General features: G+C 40.9%; 2 protein-coding genes across 6 annotated transcripts in view; one reads left to right on the top strand and one right to left on the bottom strand.

Annotated features, from left to right (window-relative positions):
- Nucleotides 1-17,961, bottom strand: part of LOC103389576 (receptor tyrosine-protein kinase erbB-4) — a 226,784-nt gene extending 208,823 nt beyond the window's left edge. For 2 of the 4 annotated variants that reach the window (XM_017038634.2, XM_017038636.2), the window contains exon 1: nucleotides 16,925-17,957. In XM_017038634.2, coding sequence (XP_016894123.1) covers nucleotides 16,925-16,988 — 64 coding nt within the window. In that variant the 5' untranslated portion in view covers nucleotides 16,989-17,957. Of the gene's footprint in view, nucleotides 1-1,293; nucleotides 4,304-16,924 lie in introns of those variants that run through there. The other 2 variants (XM_017038635.2, XM_017038637.2) reach the window with 2 other exon arrangements.
- A 1,216-nt stretch (nucleotides 17,962-19,177) lies between these two features.
- Nucleotides 19,178-23,783, top strand: LOC103389557 (receptor activity-modifying protein 1-like). Of its 2 annotated transcripts, XM_008325009.3 has the most exons (4): nucleotides 19,178-19,451; nucleotides 19,526-19,662; nucleotides 21,060-21,198; nucleotides 23,337-23,783. In XM_008325009.3, exons 2-4 carry the CDS (start codon nucleotides 19,620-19,622, stop codon nucleotides 23,590-23,592), a joined length of 438 nt encoding a protein of 145 aa, XP_008323231.1. In that variant the 5' UTR covers nucleotides 19,178-19,451; nucleotides 19,526-19,619; the 3' UTR covers nucleotides 23,593-23,783. The 2 variants fall into 2 exon arrangements, with proteins under 2 accessions (XP_008323231.1, XP_008323230.1); XM_008325008.3 differs by having other exon boundaries at nucleotides 19,178-19,662.
- Nucleotides 23,784-23,976: the final 193 nt, after the last annotated feature.

Raw genomic sequence — 23,976 nt, 5'->3', positions numbered from 1 at the left:
CCGAGGCCGAGATGAGCACGGCTGTGTTTGTTGTACGACCAGTGAGCTCAGGCCTGCAGCAGCATGCTGTACGACAGCAACAAACACTACGTGCCGTGTCAGATTTATGACTTACACCTCTATTCTTTTCCCCCTCGAATGCCAGTCAAAATAATGAATACATAAATAAGGACATATCAGGCCGAGTAAATAAGACAGAGAGGAGCAGGAGACAGGAACGGATGAGTGACAGCTCACAGTCTGTCCATCTCACACCAGCCCGAGCATGACTCCACATACACATGCACACATCACCCTCCGAACAAGTGCCGGAGCATAGATTAGCATCTCAAATCTCAGCAGCAGTGCAGGAGACAGGCCGTGATTGTGTCCATCATCTACAGCTCCTCCAACATCACAGACGTCAGGTCTGTACACTGTCAGTAATATTAACCTGCTGTGCCGTTGGTAGGATAGTCTGCAAAAGTCTTCATTATCAATTTAAACACTGAACTCACTACACTGGGCCGTTAATGGAAGAGCAGCATTCATTTATTAAAAAAAAAAAAAAAGAAGAAGAAGCCATAACACCGACTTTGACTGTTGAAAGATGGAGATGTATCATTGTAAAAAAAAGTAATCAATATATATTTCTGGAAATACGGCATATATCATAGATAACCAAACATATTTGACACAGAAAAGACAAAACCCCAAGGAATTACTCTATTAACAGGTTTATATATATATATCCAACAAAAGTTCTGCTAAAAGAAAATCGTGAACATAGCTAAAAGTTAACCCCCCCCCCGCACCTCCAGCATAATTTAAATCTAATCACCACTTGCCTTGTGATGATCCCAAATGTACTCAAATATATTACACGAATGCAAAAAGGAAAGAGTCACTGTTGTCATCCCAGTGCTGCTGTTCCAGACTATGGCCGTTCCTACCACCATCGTCCACACAGGTATCTTAACGTACAGCCCTTTACATCTTCATTGAGGAGACGATGACCTTTTATTAAATACCACAGCTCAGCTGCTCTGAGTTGCCTTTACCTGCTCTGTTATATCTGCAATGCAGCTTTATCCTGACTGCTACCCTACATTAGTTGAACGGCATATTTCTGTTCATTAACTCTGTGTTTGCAGCTGCACTGCTTCAATCACCTTGGCTGAAGGAACCAGGAAGCTGCATAAGGTGATAGTCATCAGGTCTGGCTGTGACAGGGAGCGACTCAGTGGTGTTTATAAAAAAAAAAAAAAATAGCAACTGATTAAATTTGGAGGTCAAAGCTTTAGGAAAACTTACCTTTGTCACTCCTTCATGAAGGCTTAGGACGTTTTCAATAGGAGACTCGTCTGGACAGCAGGCCGGCTGGTCAACAATACTCCACGGTGCTTGAAGGTCATGCACATTCAGCAGCTGTTTTCAACTTCTTTGATTTCTCTCAACTTCCTCTATGTTTTTAAACAGACGATCTTCTCTCGAAGGTCATCACTGAGTGTTGGTTCATCATTCATGACTGACAGTCGGGTGGATACTCTTCTTACCTTTAACCTGTTCCCAGTAAACCAGCTAGTGGAGGAAGATTTCAGTATTTGGCAAACATGACCTTTTCATGACCTTGACTTGGTCTCTGTAGTGCAGTATGTCACAATTATGGGAAGAATCAGGGCAGCACTCGAGAAACCAGATGCAAAAAAGTTCATTTACTAGTCCAATCAGGCAATTCACAGGAAACCAGAGGAACGAGGGCCAGGCAGGAACGAAGGAGAACCGAGGAGAACAACAACCAAAGACTGAGTGAGGAAGAGAGGTGTATAGACCCTGGGCACCAGGTGACACCAGTGATACTAACGACAGGACACAGGTGAGGGTGATGACACTGATTAACCCCCACAGAAGCAGACAGACCAGACACAGAAGGCTTTTCCTTTCAGGCTCAAAACACATTTCTTTGTTCTGGTGTTTTTTTCTTCAAAATGAAGTTTAATTTACTACTTTTTAATCAAACATTTAAAAAGTCTCATGAAATTCAGATTGTTTGATTTTTAAATAGTCAGAAAAGAATATCCCCTGGCTGTAACTTCACACTTTACAGAGATGCTGAAACAATTAAAAATAAAAGGTTAAAGATGTAGAGGATGAGAAAATACAGGTCAGTATCGATGTTTTTTTTTTGTTTTTTTTATTTTGTTTATTGGAGCAGCTGCTAAATTTCCCACTTCCTCCACTCTGAACACAACCTGCCTCAGGTTAGTCCCCTGAACACACTCCGCACACACAAAAACACAAGCCTGCCTGAGGCGTTAGCACACACGCTAACCTACCAACGTGCACACACTCATACACACAGCCCGGGTCATTAGGGAGAACAGCCTCAGAGACGCAGCGTCCTAATTAAGTAAATGAGTGAATCACAGGGGCAGATGGTGAGAAGGAAAAAGAAGGTAAAAACCTAAACCTCTTCTCCAACTCCTCTCCTCACCTCTGCTGCTTTGTCTCTTCAATTCGCCTTGTAATATTCTTTCACACAGGAAGAAGAGACGTCATGTTCACTTCTTCTCACTGTCTCCGCGCCTCTTATCCAATAATATCTCCGTTAGCTTCCTTACAGCTGACTCTACACTCATGTCATATGTCCTGCAGCTACATGTCATCTCTGCTAAAGGAAATGAAACCCCAAGCTGGAAGGGAAATGATAAAAAAAGTGAGTTCCTGGTGTGATCACAACCACCCACATACCTTCCCATGTCTGTTTGGTGCTTTTATAAAACCCGACAGGTTCTGTCTCCAGAGCTGCCTGTGTGTATAATCCCAATCCCAAACAGCACCCTTTGTCTTTCTCCACCAACAGAACTGCTGACTAAAAAATGTGTGTGATATTTATGTCACTGCTGCTTAAAATCAATGAGTGATTTTGTCATCCTGACAGATGGGGTTCCATTCATACATGTTGATTTTTGAAACAATGGAGTCAATGTGAATGAGAAACTATTTCCAAAGAATAAGAAACGATCCTTTAATCATTACAGATGGAATGGAAGACTGACACAGTCAAATGATAAACCATTTGATGATACCATATCAATCTGATCCCCAAAGTTGGGGCAGTGGTGAGCTGTGTCACAGTGACAAGGAGTTCACTTTCCTTAAGTTGAACATTTGGACTTCGGTATCAAATCGGACCGACTATAGTTTTTTTTTTTTTTTTTTACGATTAATCAGTAAAGTGACCAATATCAGACTGATACCAATCCCAAGTATCGGATCGAACCATCGCTAATAATGAGATACCATTCAATGATGAGATACGATTTAATTGTGAGAACAATCTGACTATGAGATACAATCACGTAATTATAAGGAAGTATCAGCAGGTGGCGTCGGACATCATTCTGAGATAGCATCTCATCATTACCAGGTGAATGTAGTCTCTCATTATTCCAGCCAAGTCCTATCTCCATGGTCAGATAACATTTCAGCCCAAGATGATCGCTCATTATCACATGATAACATTTTTGAGTAAATCAGTTCTTTTTATCAGTCACTAAAAGTTTCACACTGATATGAAATCTTAATCTTTTGACTTAGGGATCTATGATTTTACAACAGAATTACTGTGTCTCTCTTTTTACCTTCTTATACCATTTCAATAGTTTTTTTTTTTTTTTACATCAGGGTTTCTTTAATTGGTTTTGTGGTTTATTCATAGACGTGTGTCTGAAATATTTATTATGACCTTACATTTTGCAAATAATACCTCAGAAATAACTCTGGGTATTTGAAATAGTTTAGCGGTGTATGTAGTTTTTAAAAAAAGACATTTTGACTCCTGTGTAATTTTAGTTTTGTAGCTGTATTACTTCCTGAAAATACAAAAAACATTGATGTAATATTATTCTCTTCATACGTTTCCAGAGAGATACAACTTTGTTGGTTTATTTGTCAACGTTGAACAATGAACAACACTATATTACATGATGACAATACCAAAAAGATTAGGGCTGTTGAAGTTACAGTTCAAGTAATTTTTTTTTTCATCATTTGGATTAGTCCTGAACAAAAGTTATCTGCTGTTATTTGTCTTCCTGTTCCACCAACATACAGGATAAAGCTTTTTTGTCCTATTGAATTGAATAAAGCACGATTAACCATAATTAATTGTTAATATTCTCCTGTGATTATTTAGATTACTAATAAAATAAATGGACAGCACTAAGAAAAAAAATGCCAATCTCTTTTCAACCCTCTGCTTCTTCTTCAACTTTCATGTTTTTTTATTCTATTTTTTTTTTACATAATTGGATTCCCAGAGGTTCCTGGACTGAAACTCCTCCAAAGCCATAATCCAGCACAAAGAGCTGCGACACAGCACAACAATGACATCTGTGAGTGGACCTGTTTGTACGGCCCGCTGCCCCACACTGAAGACATGATTTCAGAGGAGTGAAAGCCTTTTGAGAAATTCATTTTCAAACAGAACACGGGTTCACGGAGGGCAGCAGCGTGACGGTGTGAAGCGCAGTCTCATAGCGCCGGACGATGAGCCCACGTGCGTTCAAGCGTCTATCTGCCCGTGTTTTCACCTTGGCTTTACTACACCTCTCTCTGTGTCTGCCTTCATAGGGGGTTTGTTGGTTTTTTCTTTGTTTCATTTGAAGAGGAATGTGGAACTCACTGGAGTTGGAACAAACATTCACTCGATCTATAGTGAGAGTTGTCGTAAATAGTGTCTTCAACAGTGGGTAATATCTGGATGCTGTATTTCTGGGCAGAGGTTTTTATGAACTTTTTAATATTCTGCTTTGACATTTAGTTTTCTTTGTTTTCATTTGTAGTTTTGACTGTGTTTGGCTAACACTGATCTGGTTTCATTCCTCCAAACTTTTTCTTTTTTATAATTGTGACTTCATTTTCCGAAACTTGGTTTTTCTAAAACTTTAAATTTTTTAAATTTAACTTTCTCTTTTGTTAACTTTACTATTTTACTATGATTAAAATAACAGTTTTTTTCCTATATTTTTTTTCTTCCTTTTTTTTTCTTCATTTAAACTTTTGTATTGTCTGTGATCTTCCTGAACTTTGACCTTTTGGCTACTACTGCGCTAACTTTTAGAATCGTTTACTTTTAACTTTAAATGTCTGTGTTGGAAATAAATCTTTTTGCTCCTCCATCTGTCTTTTTCTTTCTGTTTTTGAGCTGCAGAAAGTTTGTCTTCATTTCTTATTAAAAGTCAACAAATATACAAATATTTACCAACAAATATTTGGTGATTATTGGTATTCAGATGATGATGATTCTGACACAACACATTTTTTTATCTACGTTCACTGTCTTTGTTTTAAGAAAACACACACACACACACACACACCGGTGTGTTTGTGGCCTATTTGCATTCTTCAAGGAAGTCGGGAGATGTTGGAGATACAGATGTTGTTGATCCCACAGCTGCATATATAGATCTCGACACACTTCTTTCTTGACAAGTACACACACTGCCTGCTACACTGACACACACACACAGTTGGGCACACACTGACATGTCTGTGCGTGTGTGGTCCTGATTAATTGGAGCGTTCAGCGGCGGTGATAGCTGCGCTCCTCAGAGACAACACGCTGTCGCCCTCACTCCACCTTAACCTCTGCTGGACACACACACACACAAGGACACACACACACACACACACACACACACACACTGATGAAATTAGCACACCTCTCCTGCTTCCTGTATCTTCCATCTTACAAAACTGGCCACGATCGTCTCTCTTTCACCTTGCCCAAAGCAATAAAGGTTTTTTGAGGGTTGGTGGGGAGCAAGTGGTTAAGGTGTGACACGAGGGAGTGTGTGTGTGTGTGTGTGTGTGTGTGTGTGTGTGTGAAGTCAAGAAAAAAAAACAGACACACCAAGACCTCAGTCTTACACTACAGACAGGTTTTCAAAAGTTTTCTCATCTATCATCCAGAAAGAAGGTGACTGACCATCTCTTACACACACACACACTCACACACACACACACACACACACACTTTTATCCTCCTATAGTTTTCTGCAGCCTTAGAGCAGCTAAAGGAGTCTTCACCTGCTGTAGAATCCAAGGTGACTGGGGAACGACAAAGGGAAGAAAGGATGATAAGGAGTACAAGTGTCGGTGAGGAAGAGAGCCCCCACCCCTGATCAAGGTGTTGTCCCCCATTGAACTACCCACAATGCTTCACTATCTGCCTCCACTCTCTCTCTCTCTCTCTCTCTCTCTCTCCATTGTCTTCCTTTCATCCTCTCATGCTCGGCCCTTATCTGTCCTCAGAGACTTTTCATCTCTTTTACATCCACTTTGTCTGGCTTTGTCTTCCAGTGCCCGTGGACACACACACACACACACACTCTCTCTCTCTCTCTCTCTCTCTCTCTCTCTCGTTCGCCTTCTATTCCCTCTCTCCCGAGTCAGCTGTCACGGCTGCCACTTCCTCACACCCACTCATTTATTACAGGTCACCAGCCCAGAAGAGGCCGCTTAAAGAGAAGGACGCCGCGCCCCACATGGACGCACACTAAAACACACACTCCGATCCCAACCCTTTATCTCAGGCAGTTTCTGCATGTGTATGAAGAGAGGGAACTGTAGTAGACCCCAGTATTTGTCTGCCATTTATCTTCTCACTATGAACAGCCGAGGTCCAGTGGTGGTCTCCTCCGTCAGACAAGGACCCCAGCAGGGATCTTCTCTGAGCACATTCACATCTACGACAGTCCTGTACATTCTATATCAGAACTGATGGTCACCAACTGTACCCAGGTAAGCTACAGTAATTCACCCCCCACAGTTTACCACTAAATGCAGTCTGACGTGTTGCTACAACATGGGATGAATTCATGCTTTCATTGTCATTTTTTGTTTTGTTTTTGTTTTTTCCAAAAAAACAAAAACAACTGTCAAGTCCATCTAAGTTTAATTGTAGCTTTTAAAAAATCATAAACTGTATTTTCTTGACTATAAGTTGCAAACCCAGCCAAAAGATGAAAAAAAGCGATTTATAGAAAATACAGTAGATTGATTTCACTTTTTATTTGAACTTGAATTCTACTACAAATGTAAATCACATTTTTCTTTAAAAATGTTTAACAGTCATTTGTAAGTTTGTTTTTAGCTTTGTTCAACATAATTCAATGGACATTTTTAGAAAATAATAACATTTCTGAACATTCAGAAGTCTGCAGACTAATTTGCTGATGTTTACGCTATTTGTACTGTAGAAGTCTGCAGACTTTGCTGATGTTTACGCTATTTGTACTGCCTTTTTAACCTTTTTCATCCATTTCTGGATTTAGTTTTTTACATAATATCATTAATTCAAAATGAACTCATTGCTGAAGATTTTGACCCATTTAAAGTTTACACTCTGGAGTTACTTAGATACTTGGAATAAGTGTGTATTTCTACAGTGTTGTTATGGCCTTTTGATATATCTGTCTGAAATGACTGTGTTGTCTCAGGATCAGAAACAGACTCCACATCTCCACATCTTAGTAAAGGCTTAAACTTTCTTTCATTATTTTCTTTGAAATCCAAATGAAAGTACTTCAAAAGCTGAAAACTTAATGGAACATATTATTCATACTTCCATTTTTCAAATCCCTAAAAATACCCTCTTGCTCTTTTATTCCCTGTTATAAGAGAGTCCACTATCACAGCAGCAGGTATTTGAATGCCCCCGCCCCCTAACTTCAAGTAGGAAATCCAAACGACAAATATTAAACACGAACCGTGTTTTTCATCATGGTAACGGGGTTTAATTTGGTTACATTAGTCAAACATGAACGTGGACAGAGACCAACGCCTCTGAGGTTGTTTACTCTACAATACTGCAGTGAAAATATCACGGCCTTATTACGTGTTAATCCTTGTTCAGTGTCATAACAGCAGCCACAGAATGAAGACTAATAATCTCTTGTTGGTTTTTTTCTCTCCACCATGTTTTTGCTACAGTACATTCAGTGTAATCATTAAAGAGGAAAATCCTACTGAGACACCGAGGCACACATGACTGAGCAGATACACACACACACACACACACAACAATACACAGCAATGCAGCAGCTAACAGATTAAGGAGTGTGATTAAGGGCCATGTTCCATTCCATCAGTAAATATCCTTAATTGGCATTGCAATTAAACAGATTAGCTCACGCAAATATCGTTACGAGGATTACCTCGTACACGCATGACCACAACGCAGCAGGTAACGGTGACAACGCACACACACACACACATAGAATGATCAGGTTTACAGGAGAAACAACACTAATGACTGGTGAAAAAAAGGGAAAACACAGAAAGGAAAAGGCAAATGAAAAAAGAAGCTCAGACAGACATGGAGTTAAATGATGGAGTGGCTGGTGCCTGATGCTGCCTTGCCAAGGAAGAGCTGCCAATCAGAGAAGGATGAACACCGTTACACTTCCTGCACTGGCTCAGTGCCTGGGCTTAGCAGCAGCACTACAACTGAGAGTCCTCCTCCAAACACTCCTACACTGAGGAAGCACACAGACACACTGATGAGGGGGTTACAGTACACAGATAAATCTATATTTAAAGAAACAGGTGTTGAAATCAGGAGACACTAATGAAGCTCAGAGGTCGACTGAAAAACACTGTGACGGCTCAGAATAATGGTCAACATTAAAGCTCATTTAGAGTCCTGCTTTGATGCTTAAGACTCTAAGATACTATGTGGTTTTGCACTTATCACCAGCTTTCAAATGTTACTTTATTTTATATTCTAAGTGATGTAACACAACAAACAATAGGTAAAAAAAAAGGCTCAATGCTGTAGACCAGAGGTCACCAACGTGGTGCCCGGGGTCACCTGGTAGCCCCTGTGGACTACCTAAGGTGCCGGCGGGGTATGTTCTAAAAGTAAAACTAGTCAACAAGAGGGTCAGAAATTGTACTGTTACTGTGCTTTTTGAATCAGTTACACTTGGGATGATATTCAAATGGGTGCAGTGACGATGGTAAGAAGAGTGTCTGCTATTGTATGTCCCAGAACTGATTATTATTACATTGTTAGGGAAGTCTGTATCAAACAAGTAGCTCTTTGTATTATTGAAGTGTCCTTGAAGTAGCTCTCAGTTTCAGAAAAAAACATCAAGCAACAAAGATAACTTATAGTTTGACAAAAACACCTGAATGTTGACTGCGTGTCAGCCAGAAATAATTAGAAGTCATTCGAAAAAATATTTGGCTCTAAACAGAAAACAACGTAGTTAAAAGAAGACTTCACATTTTAGAAAATAAAAAAACAACCAAAAAAAGAGCATTTGGCAAATAACAGATGAAGATTTGAATAAAGTTAACCAACTTCTTAAAACAGCTTCAGGGTTGGCAAATAAATATTGTAAAGCTGAATTAACATGTAATTAACAAGTTATCCCAGAGCTAAGAACAAGTACTGACTCATTAATTAGGAGGAACTAACACTGAGAACTGAGGAGATCCTAACGAGCCAAGGTTAGCAGAAGAAAAGGCTTAGAGTAAACCAGCGGCTAAAGGAGCTGAATTAACTGTCCTGACCTGACGATCCAACAGTACATGACCAAGTCAAACACTGACAGTGAAGCACGAACAAACTCTCGACGGTGAACACGTGAATGTGAATGACACTTGTCGTGCTGAGGCCCTGAAGACACACAGCTTGGATCTGTGACAGCTCTACACCAGAAGAGAGAGGGAAAAAAGCAAAGTGAGTTTGTGTGTGAAGAATAAAGAAGAAAAAATAAAGAGCAGACTGAGAACGAGCTGCTGGAAGAAGAGAAACAGAGAAAAGAAACGAAACGAAAGAAAAGAAACAGAGCAGAGACATAAAAGACAAAAACAAAGACAAAATAAGAGATATTAACAGATGAGATACACTACAGAAGCTGTGTGTGTGTGTGTGTGTGTGTGTGTGTGTGTGTGTGGTACAAAGAGAAGCGAAGATAAGGGACGCTGGGAAAAAAGTGAATAAAATAAAAGTCCACATAAAAAAGGAAAGGTTCTTAAATAAGAGGGCAAACTCAAAGTGGTGTCAGGAAGCTGTGTGTGTGTGTGTGTGTGTGTGTGTGTGTGTGTGTGTGTGTGTGTGAGAGAGAGACTCTCTCACACAGGATGGAGGCATTTGTCTCTGAGTGGAATTACAAGTGGCGGCCTGAACAAACCCTAAAGTGGTTCCAGAACAGTGGATCTCAAACTTTTTTAACTGACTTTCATCTGAGAAAATACTGAGCTCTCAAGGTAAGAGTTCACTCCACTGCTGTTACCATTTGGATTTCAATTCAACAATCCTCGCCTGTTTTCTTTTTCTCACAGGGTCACAGGCAGCGTTGCACCCATGCAACATTTTTAGTCCCAATACCGATACCAAGGCTCTGCGTATCAGCTGATGACCATTATTGATCCAGTTCCATTGTTGACCTTTTAAAGATCATCACCATTAACCTTATATTACAATAATGCAGTGTTGTTCAACCTTGGGGTCGGGGCCCTGTGCGGGGTCGCCTGGATTTCAAGTTGAGCTGCTGAATTATCTAGTAATAAAATAAAAAAATGATAAAAAATAATACTTGTACATACATATATATAAATATATTTACATAACCAAAATGACCCAAAAGCATAGTGTATCAAAAAATGCTGACTCACCAAAGTAAACCAAAATACTAAAAACACAGCTTTGCCCAGAATTAACACAACAGAATTATACAAAAAAATTGGGCCAAAAATAAAATTTGTGTTTAAAATACACCGTAGCATATAATCAATCGAAAGAAGACAAAAACGTATCTAGGATAAAAGTTAGACATAGCAGAGTTATACATTTTCAGAATGCCCTTTAAACTTATGTCATATGAACTTGAAAACTATGAGTGCATGGACTATGGTAATTAATGACAGCTCACCCAAATAATGTTTCCAGTAAGAAGCCGTAGATGCTAACTACGCTAATGACCACATCCTGAGGAACACAACAGATTAGAAGAAAAAATAAACGACTTGAGTGAGTATGAGGTCAGAGGAAGTCCTTCAGTCAAAGCAAACAAAGAGAGTCCAGGCTGGACATTTTGGACTAATGAATGGACTCAGGTGACTGTGGCTGCATGGGTCTGTTCTCAGTGTTTACAGTAAATGCACTGATCCTTTGTGTGTGTGTGTGTGTGTGTGTGGAGCTCAGGAGACATCTGTGCCAGGCCTCCAGCCTGTTGTGCCAACAACATGACAACACTGTAGTAGCCAGCATCACTAGATGCCTGGACCCAACCAGGGCCAACTATTCTCATCATTAATCAATACAAAGTCATGAAGATTCAAAAGTCTGCTCTGCCAAACACGGGCTTCATGACGACACCAGCAGCGGCCAAAAAAAGGGGAGGAAGAGAGGGCGGGCGGGCGGCGGACTGGGCAACGTTTATGCATTCACATCTTGTGTGGACGTTTCCACTCCCATGCTGTGCTGTTGTGATCTCTGCCTGTGATTATTCAGATGGTTCGCAGAATTAACACTGAACAGTAGCCTCTCTGTGCAGCTGACTCGGGGGGAGGAGGAGGGGACATGAAAGTTGCCTCAAGAAGTTGCAGCATCATTTTCAAAAAGCCTGGGAAGAGGAGAGTGGGAGACAAACGCGACATTGCGCGGGAACAGTGTCATCTTTGTTTGTCCCGTTCGGGTGATAATCTGAGTGCTGATTCAGGCGGCGAGGAGCCGTGAGATGTGGTGTAACTGCTGTCTCAGGCCTTGGAGAAGCGTTCCATCACCCAGCCCCAGTGTCACACAGTCATTTGTAAAAGGCTTCCCTTGAGCCCCCCCCCGTCCCCCCGTCCCCCGAGACTGTTGAGCTATGACAGAGGAAGCAAATAACAACCCACACCTCAATGTCACCCTTGCTCAACCGCAATTATTTCTCCCTTTTTGTACAGGCAGCCATATATTTCACCCACTGTCCTTCTTCCTGCTCAGTCAAGACGCCGGCACACGACAGCATTAGCTCATCGGAGGACTTCTCTCTGAGCAGCATCCAGCACAGGGGCCTGGCATGCATGGGCAGAGCCTGGCAGATATTAAGTTACGTCCACGATGTTGACTCATTTAGAGCAAGATTGAATTCTTTCACCCTGCGTCCCTCCTCATCTCTCATGCTGTCAAATAAAGGGCCGCGCAATCGAGGCTGATGCTATCAAAAACAGCTTAATTAGCTTGTAATAAATTCTCATTTCCTCCGGTCTTGCAAAAATAAAAAAAACCTCCGGTCGGGTCCGTGTGTGCCAGCTGAAGGAAGAAGCTTAGTAATTTAATACTGGCATTCAGTGAGTTTCCTCCGCCCCCCCCCAACACCTCCTTCTCTTCTTTCTCTCCTGGTCATTTCACAGGAGAGCGCGTTTGCAAATGTCACCCAAACACACACAAACACACACACACACACAAACAGATACACACATACACGCATGCAAAGGCAGCGTTTGCCAACGACACAGGAGAGCAGCGGCGATTAAAATGTTTGGGCTGATGAAATGACTGGTAGCAGTTGCGTCTAAAGTTGGAACAGTTGATTTGATCTTCGTCAAGCCTTACAGAGAAGATCATTCCACGATGGGTATATCTGAAGCGCGGACAACTTTTTCAAAAAGTTAGCACATCTTCTACAGAGGAAAGAGTTCTGAATGATGAACCACATTCTCTTCCAACATGTTAAACTTAAAAATAAATCGTGGACTGTTAGTAACAAAAGGTGCTGAGCATCAGTGATGGAATGAGAACGCACCAGGAGTCAGGAGAACCATATGTTGGATTTTAGAGCTGACCTATATTTACTAACACTTTTTTTGTGCTTGAACTCCACAGATGTATCATCCAGTAATTTGATTTTCCCTCAATACCCCCCCCCACACACACACACACACACACACATCTGGCGTACATCGACCTATCAATGATGATTACATTCTGTTCTTGGCAAATTTCATTAAAAATGTTATTTTAGAATGAGGAAATAATACAACTCTATTAGCATACATGTAATGTAGCTTTAGTATTAATTAATTATCAATTATTTGTTGTTTTTTTGGGGTGCGGGGGCGGACTTCTCTCTGAGCAGCATCCAGCACAGGGGCCTGGCATGCATGGGCAGAGCCTGGCAGATATTAAGTTACGTCCACGATGTTGACTCATTTAGAGCAAGATTGAATTCTTTCACCCTGCGTCCCTCCTCATCTCTCATGCTGTCAAATAAAGGGCCGCGCAATCGAGGCTGATGCTATCAAAAACAGCTTAATTAGCTTGTAATAAATTCTCATTTCCTCCGGTCTTGCAAAAATAAAAAAAAACCTCCGGTCGGGTCCGTGTGTGCCAGCTGAAGGAAGAAGCTTAGTAATTTAATACTGGCATTCAGTGAGTTTCCTCCGCCCCCCCCCAACACCTCCTTCTCTTCTTTCTCTCCTGGTCATTTCACAGGAGAGCGCGTTTGCAAATGTCACCCAAACACACACAAACACACACACACACACAAACAGATACACACATACACGCATGCAAAGGCAGCGTTTGCCAACGACACAGGAGAGCAGCGGCGATTAAAATGTTTGGGCTGATGAAATGACTGGTAGCAGTTGCGTCTAAAGTTGGAACAGTTGATTTGATCTTCGTCAAGCCTTACAGAGAAGATCATTCCACGATGGGTATATCTGAAGCGCGGACAACTTTTTCAAAAAGTTAGCACATCTTCTACAGAGGAAAGAGTTCTGAATGATGAACCACATTCTCTTCCAACATGTTAAACTTAAAAATAAATCGTGGACTGTTAGTAACAAAAGGTGCTGAGCATCAGTGATGGAATGAGAACGCACCAGGAGTCAGGAGAACCATATGTTGGATTTTAGAGCTGACCTATATTTACTAACACTTTTTTTGTGCTTGAACTCCACAGATGTATCATCCAGTAATTTGATTTTCCCTCAATACCCCCCCCCACACACACACACACACACACACATCTGGCGTACATCGACCTATCAATGATGATTACATTCTGTTCTTGGCAAATTTCATTAAAAATGTTATTTTAGAATGAGGAAATAATACAACTCTATTAGCATACATGTAATGTAGCTTTAGTATTAATTAATTATCAATTATTTGTTGTTTTTTTGGGGTGGGGGGGCGGCCACCATCCACTGTGGCCCTCTAATGTGGCAGCAGTTGCCCCACAGCTTTGACTGTGAGACTCCTGGTTAGTGAGTAGCTTTTGTCCCCCACACAGCAGAGACTCAGTTTGTGAAACTGCAACAGTAACTTTACAAATTATGGATGTGACACAGGGACGGTGGTGCGACAGCCACATACTGCAGCACCCAGCCTGGAGTCACCACTGTCAGCGGCCTGCTGTAGATCCAGAGGTCGTGTGTCAGATCTTAGTGAGAGTGGTCGGAGCTAAACCTGCTACATCCATCTGGGCCACATTAGCCGCTAACACTGAGCCACGTCTTTTGTAGTAATTTACCTGATTTTGTCAGATAAACTGCCTTGACCCTTGTTTACACAGTTTAAAAAGGGCTACGAATTTACCCCAAATCAATTACTGTTACTTTCTTTTTAATTTATTGCTTCATTTGTTTCTCCTCTTGTGTATTGTTTAGCGCTTTATTTCAGTTTTTGAAGGTCAACGTTTGGCTAGGTTTTAGTTTATTTTAATACAAGTTGAATTGGATGTTCTTCATCTTAAAGGTCAACATTTTAAGTCACTTTACCTTTAATCTCCTATGTAACTATGTAACTAAATGACATTTAGTTACATTTCAGGTGTGTTCAGATACAGTAACTGTTGGCGTTTTCCTCTGCAATTGTGCAAAAATGATCACTGCTTTAGCTAATCAATATTCATTAAAGATTTATCAATGTAAGACTATATTTTTTGTCAATTTTAAAATCCGTTTCAGTTTCCCCAATCAGAAGACATTCCTCATTATTTTCCCTAATATTCCAGCATCCCTGTGTTAGCATCCATTCCATTGTGTTCCGTGTTGTGCGTCAGTGCTTTGAATTGTGAATTAAACGTCCTTTCAGCCACCTACAGGAATGTTTTTCATCTTTCTGTTCCTGAAGCGTCTCGCACGTTGGCCAGTGGATTTGATTTAACGACATTATCAAATAAACAAGACAAAGGTTAGGCACTAAGTGAATTTAGAAAAAAAAAACAAAAAAAACTGGACCCCACTGTTTACACAAACACATTAAGATCCTCACACGGTGCTAACAGTCAGCCAGGATGTGAGGATAACATCAATCAAGGAACTGGCTGTGTGAACATTTCTGTGCTTGGCAAAATGTGCTCGCACTCTTCTGTAGCACAAAAATCAAACCTAATGTTCTCAGCTTGCTGGCAGGAGAGCTGCAGACATTAGTCTCTCAGCGGGAGCTGACAGACAGTGAACATCTCCTACATTGTCTCACTTTAGCCTGACATTCATTCACTTTACCAACATGACTGATAGCGTCTTGTGTCGGGGTATGCATTTCTAATGCCACAATGCAGAGATTGTGAGTTATGGAGAGACAAAAGAGAGGGGTCGCGTAAATGTCACCTCTGTGTACACCCACAGGCACGGCTGACAAACTTCCCAAGAGGCATTGCTGGGATTCTTGGACAGAATTTGCATCGCTAATCCCCCTGGATGTGAGGGTGTGCGTAGAGAATACTTTAGCTGTTTGTTTTTTTTGGGGTTTTTTTTTTTTCTCCCATTCATCCTTCTGTCACCTGTCCATCCATGCACCTCTCCATAAAAGACAATAAAATGAGTAGCTGGAGCGTGACCTGTCCTTGAGAAACTGTGAGCTCCCACTTTGTAATTTGTTTACCATTACAGGCCAACCAACTCTGCCAATTCTTAATGACACCATTTAAGAAGTTTCTGGCATCAACAATGACTTATTTTTGGATCTCATTACATCAGACTAAGATTCAAAAGAGCAAACAGTGCTGAGTTAATCTGTAAATAAAAAGCTGGATAGACTGCAAAATCCCTCAACCCTGGAGCGTTAAGAAAAAGTACTTGCTTGAACAAACAGCCAATGAGAGTGTTTTGCTTCACTAAGAGGAGGCAAAAAGAAAAGAAAAACTCGCACAGACATCAAGAGATACGAGTAGCACGGGATATCAACAAATATCCTACGGGGAAGAAGTGTAAAAGGCACACATGAATAAAAATGTATCATTAACTCCAGCGTAAAGGGGAAAACGTGAATTAGAAGCAGTTGTAGGAAATATTGGGAGAGCATTAAAGTGAATTCCAGTCCAGGGTTCGGAACCACGGGGGTCCTGGTGATGAAAGCGGGATGTTTTCTCACAGTCTGAATAACCCTCAGTAGCTGCTGCGTCTAAATTATTCACGGGCAGCATCAGAAAGAAACGGTGCCACTGGTGCTGTTGAGATTCATTCACATAAATTAGCGCAAATAGCCGCAGTCGGTCGATCAGTGTCAACTTAAGGGAGTCGCACAAGTAGAGAGAAATCCAATGAATTAGTTATTAATTATGACTTGTTAAAGATTAGCCTGGACAGGTACGGACTGAAGACTCTGATCCGTCTCTGATCTGAAGCAGGGGCAGAGAGGCAGTGATGAGGGGCAGTTTGGAGAGGTCTACTTTACGCAGCGCCCGACAGGCTTCAACAGGCGGCCGAATGTCACAATGTACCACCAATACTGCTGCTGCTGCTGCTACTGCTGCTGCTGCAGGTGTGACTGAGTCCCAGCAGCGTCACGGTGCCTGGATGTGAAGTTCTGTCAAGTTTGGAAGCAGTGATGCAGCCCACTAGTTGTCATCCCGACTAACCATCTACTGTGAAATCAAGCCTTGCCACCAGACTGGGTCACTTCCAGACGCACGCACTCACTCACTCAACTCACCTGACTGTGCCGCACTCGATCCGACCGACAGCAGCGTGGCGAGGACGCAGGCGAGGAACTTCATCTTTGCAGAAAAAACAAAGGCTGGTGTTCTGCTTTACTCCTGTTACTCACATGTCCAAGGAGGGTATCCTTCACACGCGTGGACACTCAACAACCAAACCATGAAATATAAAGTGGACAACTTGAGTCTTTGTCTGTGTCTTCTGGCACCAGGAGCCGGCACACACACATACACACACGCATACACACGTACACAGAGTGGAGAGCTTTTACGCAGCGCCTTTTACGCGCCGTTGTCGTTGGCTCGGTTTGTTTATCGGCTCCCGTTTGAGCAGCGTTTAGGGTCGGTTTCCACGGCGGACACTCAGTGCCATTTACTCCTCAGCGCTGCCACAGCACCGGTGGCTTGGGGGGAGGAGGTGGAGTCGGAGGAGAGGAGTTGGAGTGTCGGCGTGTGTGTGTGTGTGTGTCAGGATGGAGAGGAGGGCGTTCTCTGGCACGCCTCTCCGGTGTGATTGACGCGTCGTTGTGCCTATTAACGTGGTGAAGATTTATTGGCTTAATATTAAACCTTAACTTATTACATGTTCCCTTTTAATTATTATTTACTTCCATCACTTTAGTCACAGCTTGATTAAAGAAAACCTTAATTATCGGTGTTAAAAAAGAACCATAATATAATTGTGTGTGGAGGATGGGTAAAGGTAAAAAAAAAAACCCTTTAAAAAGGAGTCTAATTTATTAGGTTTCACCCTCCAACTGTCTTTAATGAACACAGTCTGGTACTAACCCGTGGTCACGGCCGCTCATTGAAACCCGTCTCTGCTCTGTCTGCGTCTGTCGGTCAGTGTGAGCCATAAGGACGACTGCTGTGTTGATTTGTGACCGTGGAAGTGAAAAGTGAACCATAACTCTGTACGGTCTTTCACTCCACCGTCAGACTGTCCCTGACAACAAGGAGCGCGGACGCACGGTGCCAAGAAGATGGTTATTCAGCGTCCTTTGCTACCCTCTAGAGGAACTCAGAGCACCTGTTGGTAGGCCTTATTGAAAATGAAATAAAAACTGAAACGAGCCGCGCAGCATTTTCACAGATCTCTATAGACACGGCAGGTGATTTCTACTGTCATGAGATTATATTTTATATAAACTGATTCATGAATTAGCAGATTAGCAGCTCTTATATATATATATATACATATATATATATTATAACATTAAAAAGCTAAAATGAACATTTCTAGGCATGTACTGCATAGAAAATAAAGCAGCACATCGTGGGCACAGTTAGTCCCTGGACCAAAATATCCTAATAAATCAAACCAACAATTTAAAGTTTATTTTTGCATTGCTTCACAGCATTAAATTAAATGTCTCATTTTGCACTGGGCCTATACAAAACCCAAAGTTCTGTGAATTGATTATACTGCGCCTTTTACACACACGCTGAAACACACACACACATATTTGTGTGCCATATTGCTTTCTTTGAAATAAACATTTACTCCTAGAGGGTTTGCCCATTACATATGAGTGTATTTTATTAAACCCAGGGATATCAAGTCTCCTGGCCTTCAGTCTGTTACTGTATAAATGAAAAATGCATACTTTGTTTATGGTTCCTTTCCCTCACATCAGCACATAGGACAGCAGCATGTGGGGATGGGGCCACATAGAGAATATAAATGAACACCACAGCTGTTTAAAAAATAACATTCAACTATTGACATTTAATGACCTACGTGGGGTCTGTCCACACATTAGTGTTCAGAATCATCCAAATGTCATATACAAATGTACTGTACTGTGTATAGACATAAATAAATTATATAACCTTTTGGTATTAGTCCTGGATTCCAGCCCCAGAGGAACCACATACTTAATAGCGCCTCCTATAGGAGTCTGTGTGGGTTGCAAAGACTCACAGTGAATTTCCCCGTTGTGGGATGAATAAGGGACTTAGGTCAACATGTGAAAGCAAACATTTAGGACACATGATTGTTGTCCCAGACTTTTTCTGGACCATAAGCCTTTGACTCCATGATGAATCACATAAATGTATCTCATCTCCAGGTATCCAGATTGTAGGTGTCAGTTCTGCATTGGAACCTGGTCTGCAACAGGTATGTAGAACCTGGACCAGGAAAAACCTTTGAGAAGAATGTGGCCCACAATGTCAACACCAGATGCAGACAATGTCATGTGTTTTAGCTGAATGCTAACAGCAGTAGTGAGATGTGAATCACATTCTTTATACAGGGGTCTGTAATGTATTGCTGCATATGGGCCAAGTGAAAGAAGTTGACTGGGCCATGACTTGACCAGGGCAGTTTTTACTATGTGGGAAGCACGACAGCCTCGCAGTGATCCCCAGGTTCCATTTCGCTGAACTTATTTTGGTGTCTGACTTTGTTTTTGTCCCCTGTGAGCAACAGTGAAACAAGGGGATCAGATGACACTGAGAGTTGCTGTGATTACAGGGCCGTCAGCAAGTGGACGACGCAGGTTTCCACTGAGAAAGCAGGTCAGGGGGGCTTCTCGTGCTCCATTAGCCCGCCGTTGTGGTGTTTAAGACTAAATATTTCCTGGTGTCTTTAGTTCTGTCTTGAGCGAAAGTATGGCGTGTGCGCAGCTGATTTCCAGGGAGTAAGCAGACACAGCCTGTCAGGACGCGGTGTGGTTGGTGTCCAGTATGTCTCTGCTTCTCAAAGCTGGGCTGGTGGTGTTGATAGCAGGTGAGTCACTGTGGAATTACAGTTTTTGACATGATTGTTAAGTTGTTTTTTTAGAATGAAATATTTTGGTGTTTTTAGCTGGTGTTCTACTTCCTGTAATCAATCATAAGTGTTGTAAATAACACAGCATTCAGAAAAACATTCTTAAAAATTGAAATGCATTTAAAATATATATTAATCAAACTCTACACGCTGTGTATATTTTATTATGTTTACGTATAAAATGATAATATTTTTATCCTGTATAATATCTAAAAACTTCATAACAAGGAGCTCAAACAGAGGTCTTCAACCTATGGCTCCTCAGTCCCTACATGTACGCCACAGGATGGCCCAAATACACAAACTCTGCTTGTCAAACATTCATGGTTACCACATCCAATCAGCCAGACTGCATTGCACCCTGCAGGGTCTCTGTCATCGTGTTTTTACAGAAAAACAAAGTTCCAATATGTCACACTTTATTTTCAGCTAGTTGCTAACAAAACAACATGTTGTCACTGTCCTCTTCTACCTAACATCAATCCAAATGCAATTTCTCACTTACAACATAGCTCCTGTTGACCAAGACAACACCTTATATAGAATACAATAGGAAGTGACACACTGATGGCACATCAAATACAAAATTACAACCAAACAGTTACTAAGTAAAATGTCATTAACAGTGGGCTGACTGACAGAAATGGCTAGTTCGTTAAATGGATTATTTTGTTTTTAAACCAATCATGGTTTATTCCATCCATGAATGGCAGACAGTTTGTATAACCTCAGCTATAAGAGCCACGGTTGGCGTGCATTCTCTACAAAGGAATGTAAAGGCATCTGTGATTAGCAGCCAAGGGGGGTGAGGGTGACTTGGATGTCAGTTTCTCCCACCAGCTGTTGCTAACAAACACAGAGACAGGTGAGACATTATATCCCTTCTACCATGTGACACCACCAACAGTGGGGCCGCGGCCATTTCTTACATTCTTCCGTCTCTTTTTAAATCCCACGTCAAACACAAACCTTTGGCTCTTATCAGGCGGCAGCAGCTCCTGGGCTACGCTACATTCTCTCAGTCGTAACCACAACCTGTTTTCCACACAGGTCCACTTTTTTCCAGCAGCTTAAGCTCCGCTCTTCTACTGTACCACCGTGTGGTATTACATTCTGCCCCCTGGCTAGAGAGTGATTACACACATGGCTGAAGTAAACAAATGGGATCTGGACTCTGGTTGCAAATTGAACTCTTTTCCAACAGGAAAGTAAGAGTGTGAGAGGAACAGAAAATGGTCGTATAGTAATGACTCAGCCTCGTGTGTTAACTCAGTCTTCCTTAAAAATCTAGAATAAAAACTCTGCACACAATTCTTCATTTCATTTTTTTTTTCTGTCCCTTTGATGTTCTTTAGTTCAAGTCCTGCCTTCGGTGTTTGCCTGCAAAAGAGGCTTCTACGAGAAAGTGATCAATGGTTTCTGCCTGGAAAACTTCAGATTGGATATGGATGGATTGGATCAAAGCCTGTGGTGCAGCTGGCTGGACACAATAGGGTAAATTCAGATTATCAGACCAGAAAAAAGCACAGATTGAGGACAACATATAGTCAAAGATATGGATTTTTCTAGATTGTTAAGGAAGTGGACAAACATCAGTGTGCCCAGTGGAGCTGCCTATATGTGGAGCTGCTAACCAACTGTGAAACACAAAATCAGCCCACTTTATATACATTAAGACTTCCCAATTAACAAAAGAAGTTTTGGCCCATTTGTTAATTTGGCACACATTTGCTTTGAATGTTGATATTTAAATGTCTGTTCCCAATTGCAAACATAAATATATGATGGTGAAAATAGTAAAACAGAAGTGGCCTGAGGTTTTAGCCACAGCCTATCAGAACCACATTTGGAGTGGAAAGATGGCACTTGGGCAACACAATCCTGTTAGCCCAAGAATAGAGCCTTAATGAAGCCCATAAGGTTTATTTAACTAGGACGTTTATGTACTAAATGGAGAGAAATGGTACTGGTTGTTTGATATCATTGAGTCTACAGAACAGGGATATTTTAAACAAAAAAAGTGATAGCAGTGATGTTTACAGCATGTTGACATAGAATTTGTCAACATGCCATTTCATGCTAAGGTGAAATGTAAAAGGTGAATGGCTATTATATAATGTACCTTTAGAAAACATATTTAAAATGAAACTGGCTGTGTTTCAGTCATTTTAACCTGACTTTGGTCTTTTTCTGGGCTAGCTTTGATCTCTTTATATCCATATATATTTATATTTATGTCTATATTTGTGTGGTTTTGTCTAACTTTTTGCTATTTTCACTACACTCTAATTCTCAAAGTGCTCTAAAATGGGCTACACCTGACATTGTTGGCTAATTTGGCTAACCTATAGCTACTTTAAAGCTAAAGTTCTGTATTTTTTAATGCCTCGTCTGACTAAGTTCATTTCTGTGTTTCTGCCCTTTTGCAACCTTTTTTTTTCTGAAATATGAAGAAATCATTTTTAATTGTCTTCTTTGCTGTTCTTGCTACCTTTAAACCATAGCATAGCTATTTGGCCTTTATCAAACTTGGAATTAATTATACGTTTTTGTTATTTTAGTTCTCTTTACCAAGATTTGAACTCTTTGTTATTGTTTTTTTAAAAATAACTTTCTTCCGTTAAGCTATTTTCGACTGCTCTTTGATTATTTGTTGCTGACCTTTATCTATTTATTATCTAACACATAGCATTTGATTTCAGCAACATAGCATAATTATTCTAGATAACATTTCAGTTCTGGCTAATTTATGCTGCTCTTTGATCGTTTTAACATTTCTGAGCTGGCTTTTAGTTCCCTTCTGATTAACATTTAGCTATCCTCTCGGCTTACTCACAGTAAGGTTGCAATTTAGTTCAAGGTAATTATTCCTGGAAGTACTAATGGAATGCAACATTTAAATACCCACATTACAAAATGCTGCTCATTAGTGGTGTCAAGGTTATGTGGATTTTTTCCTTAAGAGACTTGGCCCTTTTGACCTTCTGAAATGTAAGAGGAGAATCTTCTTCTCCCATGATGCAAAGTCCTCGCCAGGGCACTACTGTGCTGGTATGCATCTCCAGTTCTCCTGCCCCTTTCCACCTCACAGTTATATTTAACAGTGTTAAGCTCTCTGGTAATTTTAGATGTTCCTATGACTTTCCCCCCTCTGCTCTGCAGACTGAGGTCCCATGTACCAGTTCTACTTCGAAATTACTTCCAAAAGACTACAAATACATTTTCTCTAAAAACAAAAGAAAATAGGTGGGAGGTAGGATTGACATCGTTATAGCTGAGTACTCTTTGTGTATTTACTCTATAAATCTGTAGTTTTAATAAACTATTTGTTATAAACACTGGAATAGAAACTGATGTGTTTGACACAATTAAAAGGAAGCAACATCAGTGGTTAAAGTTTAATATTGTGAAATATAAAATTGGAATATTCTTTATTTTTTCTCTCCAGTCCTGTCTAAGAATGCATGAGAAACTCTAGCAAAAACATTAGTAAAACAAGTTTTTCATATTTATAATTTTACATTTTCTGTAACATTTTTAAAGGAGCATTGTTTCTTTTCTTTTCTTTTTTTCCTTTTGTAAACATATTGTATGTCCTGTCTGTGAGTTATTCGCTATGTCGCCCTCTGCAGGATATATGAGGAAGTGACTAACTGCACCTTCCAGGTGGCCTTGTTGTCGGACTGCTTCTGGCCCAATGAGATAGTGGACCGCTTCTTCGTGCACATTCACAAGACGTACTTTCACAACTGTGCCTTGACGGGGCGGCTCCTTCAAGACCCACCACTCAGTATCCTCACCCCATTTATCGGCATCCCTGTTCTGATCACTTTGCTCATGACTGCCCTGGTGGTGTGGAGGAGCAAGCGCACCGAGGGGGTTTTATAGAACTCTTAGGCCCAAGGCTCCAGGGAGTGCCAAAAAGTAGACTCTTTGTGTTTACGCTGTACACTTGTGTGATTCTTTTGGATAATTTGATGTATTTTGTCTTGCTACGGAATAAATTCTCAAGTTTTGTCAGAATAGTAGTGATCTGTATCAAAAATTTTACCACAGTAATATCAGCGCAATAGAACATTTCAGATTTTGGCAAAGTCGCTTTCCAGTAAGTCCATAAAAATACAGAAAACATGGCTAAAAATTTAAATTGATTAAAAAAAACAAAAGCCATCTCAAAGTTATGTCAGAACAAGCTTAGAAAACAACAACAGAAACAGCCAAAATCACCAAAACTAACTAAATAATCTCCAAGAAAATTCCTGAAAGTTTTTC

This window comes from Cynoglossus semilaevis, chromosome 14 (genome assembly GCF_000523025.1).
Source record: "Cynoglossus semilaevis isolate Cse_v1.0 chromosome 14, Cse_v1.0, whole genome shotgun sequence".
NCBI lineage: Eukaryota > Metazoa > Chordata > Actinopteri > Pleuronectiformes > Cynoglossidae > Cynoglossus > Cynoglossus semilaevis.
Note: the sequence above shows the minus strand (reverse complement) of the source record. Positions and strands in the feature narration are given on the sequence as shown.

Excerpts from the sequence above, each read along its gene's own strand:
- LOC103389557 (XM_008325009.3), top strand. The coding sequence starts at position 19,620 with ATGTCTCTGCTTCTCAAAGCTGGGCTGGTGGTGTTGATAGCAG. Across the intron at positions 19,663-21,059 it reads GCTGGTGGTGTTGATAGCAG|TTCAAGTCCTGCCTTCGGTG; the intron begins GTGAGTCACTGT and ends GATGTTCTTTAG. Across the intron at positions 21,199-23,336 it reads AGCTGGCTGGACACAATAGG|GATATATGAGGAAGTGACTA; the intron begins GTAAATTCAGAT and ends CGCCCTCTGCAG.